The 4194-nt window shown below is 45.8% G+C and overlaps 1 protein-coding gene across 1 annotated transcript; it reads left to right on the forward strand.

The window, feature by feature from the left end:
• On the forward strand, window positions 345–836 carry LOC107607444. The gene has a single exon (XM_016309401.1). It carries the CDS (start codon window positions 345–347, stop codon window positions 834–836), a length of 492 nt encoding a protein of 163 aa, XP_016164887.1.

Raw genomic sequence — 4194 nt, forward strand, 5'->3', positions numbered from 1 at the left:
CCAAATGGGTGGAAGCGATACCCACCCGGACGGACGATGCTAATGTGGTCCTTTTCTTTGTGAGAAATAACATCATTTATAGATTTAGGTCACAACGAGCAATCGTGAGCGACCAAGGCTCACATTTTTGCAATAAGAGAATGGAAGGGCTAATGACGAAATATGGCATCATACATAAAGTGGCTACGGCCTACCATCCACAAACAAACAGCCAAGCCGAGATTTTCAATCGGGAGATTAAACGCATATTGGAGAGGATTGTGAAGCCCAATAGAAAAGATTGGAGCGCCAAGCTTATCGATGCACTATGGGCATACCAAACGGCATACAAGACACCAATTGGCATGAGCCCCTTTCGGTTGGTATATGGTAAAGCTTGCCACCTACCGGTGGAGGTAGAGAATAGAGCGTATTGGGCCGTCAAGGAGTGCAATCCAAGTTTGGGTGGGGCCGGAGTTGAGAGAAAGCTTCAACTAGTGGAATTAGAGTGTTTGAGGTGGGAAGCCTATGAGAACTCGAGACTTTACAAGGAGAAAATGAAAGCCGTGCACGACAAAAACATAAGAAGAAGAGAATTTAGAGTCGGCGATCTAGTCCTCCTTTACAATTCAAGATTGAGATTGTTACCCGGAAAACTAAGATCAAGATGGGAAGGACCATATCAAGTGGAGAAAGCAGAACCCTATGGAGTCTACCGTTTGCGCCATCCCTCAAGTCCGGATATCTTCAAGGTCAATGGGCACCATCTCAAGTTGTATCTTGGTGAGCAAATGAAGAGCAACAAGGAGATTGAGGTATTCCTCTTAGAAGATGCACCTCTTGGCAAAGAGCAATGAGCTAGTGAAAGTCCAACTTAAGGACATTAAACAAAAGTGCTAGGTGGGAGACACCCCACCATGGTGAGATACACCCCACCATGGTGAGATCTATCTTTTTGCCCCTTTTGTATATAATTCTTGAATTCTTCATTGTTTTGTGATTGCTTAGCTAGAGTATTGTTTGGTTAGATTTGATTGTGGCTACCTTAGATAAATTGTTCATGAAGATTTGCATTGATTTTTTTCAATAAATGGATTGATTGTGTTATAGAAAAACACCCTATTTTAGGTATTGCATGGAGTTTTGGGTGTTTTTGACCCCTTTGGCTTGTTTACCCACTGAATTCATTTTAGATATGCATTTTTTTGTGTGTTATAAAAAAAGGGGGGCGCACTAGGAGCGTACACGCCCATAGGCCACTCACAGCTCCTGGCTCATTTTCCAGAGAGTTGTGCCAATTTTGGGCCAATGCTGAACCCCAGGCACAACGCGAGTCATGCGTGCACGCACCTGGCGCGTACGTGTCCATGACCCTAATCGCGCAAAGCACGCATATGCGCACTAGCCGCGTACACGCTGATAGTGCCATCTGCACTTCTGGTTCATTTCCCAGAGAGTTGTGCTAATTTTGCGCTAACACTGCGCCTTACGCCTGACTCAACTCACGCGTGTGTGCACCTCGCGCGCACGCGTCCCTTGGACGCGGTGCATCGACGCGTAAGCGCACCGTGCGCATCCGCGTCGATTGTGTAAATACCATTTCTAGTACTTTTTCCCGAGAGTTGAGCCAAAGTTGTGCCCATATTGTGCTGAGGGCACAACCAAGACGCACGCGTAAGCGCACCTGACGCTCGTGCGCACACTTACATAACCCCCCTTCACGCGTACGTGCACTAGACGTGTCTACGCCCCTTCTATATTTTGCCTATGCACGCGCACGCGTGCATGGCTCAAGTGCACCGGTCTTGCGACCCAATTACATTGTATCGCGCCTCTCTTTCAATTTTCCTCCCTCTTCTTACCTTCATCCTTCTTCTCCACTCCCACTCCCCCTCCTACCTCTTCTACCACCTCTCCTCCGCCCTCCACTGGTGGCAACCACCACCTCCGGCGGTCCCACACCTCTCTTTCCCCTCTCCTCTCCCGTACTGCTCATTACCTCCTCTCTCACTTACATTCCCCATTTCTCTTCTTCTTCTCGAGGTATTACTCATTTTTCCTTTTTCTTGCTTAGCCCTCTCTTCTCTTTCTTCCTTTCATTAGTTGCATTCCCTTACTCTTCCTCTTAGTTAGCTTTCACTCATGTTTTGTTTGTTGTTAGATTTTCTTTCTTTTTCATTTTCTTATGGGTGTTAAAAGTGGGGAGTACTCTTGCATTGATGAGTTGGATTGTATTAATTACTTTTCCTTGCAATATGTGGTATGCTATGATAATTGATGATGCTTTGTGGGATGTTACATTGTCACCTTTGCTCACACCAAATGTTTGATGAAAGGCATGCATGACTTTTTGAGTTAAATTTGACTTAGTGTCTTCCATTTAGTGCTCTTTCTCATTCACTTGCTTGTTCATATGTGCATTGAGCTTACTACTTTTCTTGCTTCATTCCTACATGCTCATCCCTTAACTCTTATCTCTTGTTATTGATGTTGAAAGTGTGTGCTCCTCATGCTTCTTGCTCGCATGCCTATATCACTCCTACATCACATGCTAGTGTTTGGCCATGGTCTTCATTATTGCCTTAGTTACATGTTGCAGCTGTCATGTATCTGCGACACTAACTCTCTTATGCTTTATCACTTGCATGATTATTATTTCTTGGTGCTTCTTTGAGTTTAATTTTGCCACCTTTCCCCTCTTTTCTAGGATGGTTATCAAGAGAGACCAAGGAAAGGCATCCAAGAAGGCACCTCCCCGGTCTACTAGCAAAGCACACCAAGCGCCTAGAGCCAAACCCCTCCTCAATAAGACAAGGAGCGTTGCTAACATTGATGTTTTGGAAAAGGACAACCCGGCAAGGGATCCAAACAAGTTCCTCAACCGATACTGCGAACTTTTCTACCCCTTGATCAAAGAAAGGAACTATCATGTGGAGCCTCTTCTAGCTCCTCCGGCTCATGTCACTCCGCTTGTGATGCCTCGTATCGAGCAGCGGCAATGGGAGTTCCTATTAAGGAAGCCACGTGAAGCAAACTTGTCCTGGGTGGTGGAATTTTACACCAATTACCACTCATCATCCCTTACATCGGTATTCGTGCATCGAAGATAAGCTCCCGTCACAGAGGATGCCATTCAAAGTGTGCTTAAAACCGGACCGTTAGCGGAAGGGATTGATGCATATCAAGATATTTTTTCAGCACGATGCGAATATGAGTTTGACTGGGTTCCCGTCCTCAGGGTCATTGCCATACCCGAATCATTCTGGATTCGGGGAAGGATGAGACCCCGGCCCAAGGGCATCACCACACGCTTTCTCACCAGGGAAGCTCAGGCATGGGCCCAAATTCTAGCCCACTATGTCTCATCTATCACTGCCGAGTTAGCCTTGATAGTTTGGTGTGTCCTCACAGAGAATCCGGTGCATATTCCCCATCTCATTCGCTAGCCTATGGGCCGCATCCATGCTAAAGGGAACCTACCCTTCCCCGCTTTAGTGACCAACTTAGTTGCCGCAGCCGGTGTCCCCCGAAAGACTAAGGATCGGAGGACCATGATCCCGATGGACAGCAATGTTATTCCAATTGGGAGATACCTTAACCCTCCGACGGACACCGAGGATCCAAATTTAGCCATCCCCATGAGCACTCCCACCACTTCAACCACACCACCAAATCATCCTTGCATCGCATAGAGGACCTCCACAAGAAGCTCGATCGTTATGAGCGGTAAAACTAACGCCGATACACTTTTGTCAAGAAGCTTCTAAGTTGTCTAGCACCATCTATGGAAGAACCAGAAATCTCCACGTCCACCGGCACCGACAATGAAGATAGCGATAATGGAGAAGATAATGGACACTCAAAAGCTGATAAACCACTGCGTCTCACTCAACGCACGGAGGACCGTGCCAACTTCTAAGTGTGGGGAGGTCGGCCAGCCGACCGGTCTCCATAGGTAATACCCAAATAAATTTTGAATTTCTTTTATTAATTAGGATAGATTGCATGATTAGGTTTTTCACTTTTTGACATCCTTTGCATGATAGTTATATCTTAATAAGTCCACTTGGTTAGAGTAATGACTTCTTTCCTAGGAAACTAGCACTTTAGGGCAACCATACCGATTTTGAAAATTTTTTATGCTAAGCTTGTTTGAAGAATGTAATTTGGAACATGAATTTTGAGCCAAGAACACAAGCAAGTGAGTTTTGAGCC

This window comes from Arachis ipaensis, chromosome B07, assembly GCF_000816755.2.
Source record: "Arachis ipaensis cultivar K30076 chromosome B07, Araip1.1, whole genome shotgun sequence".
Taxonomy (NCBI): Eukaryota; Viridiplantae; Streptophyta; class Magnoliopsida; order Fabales; family Fabaceae; genus Arachis; species Arachis ipaensis.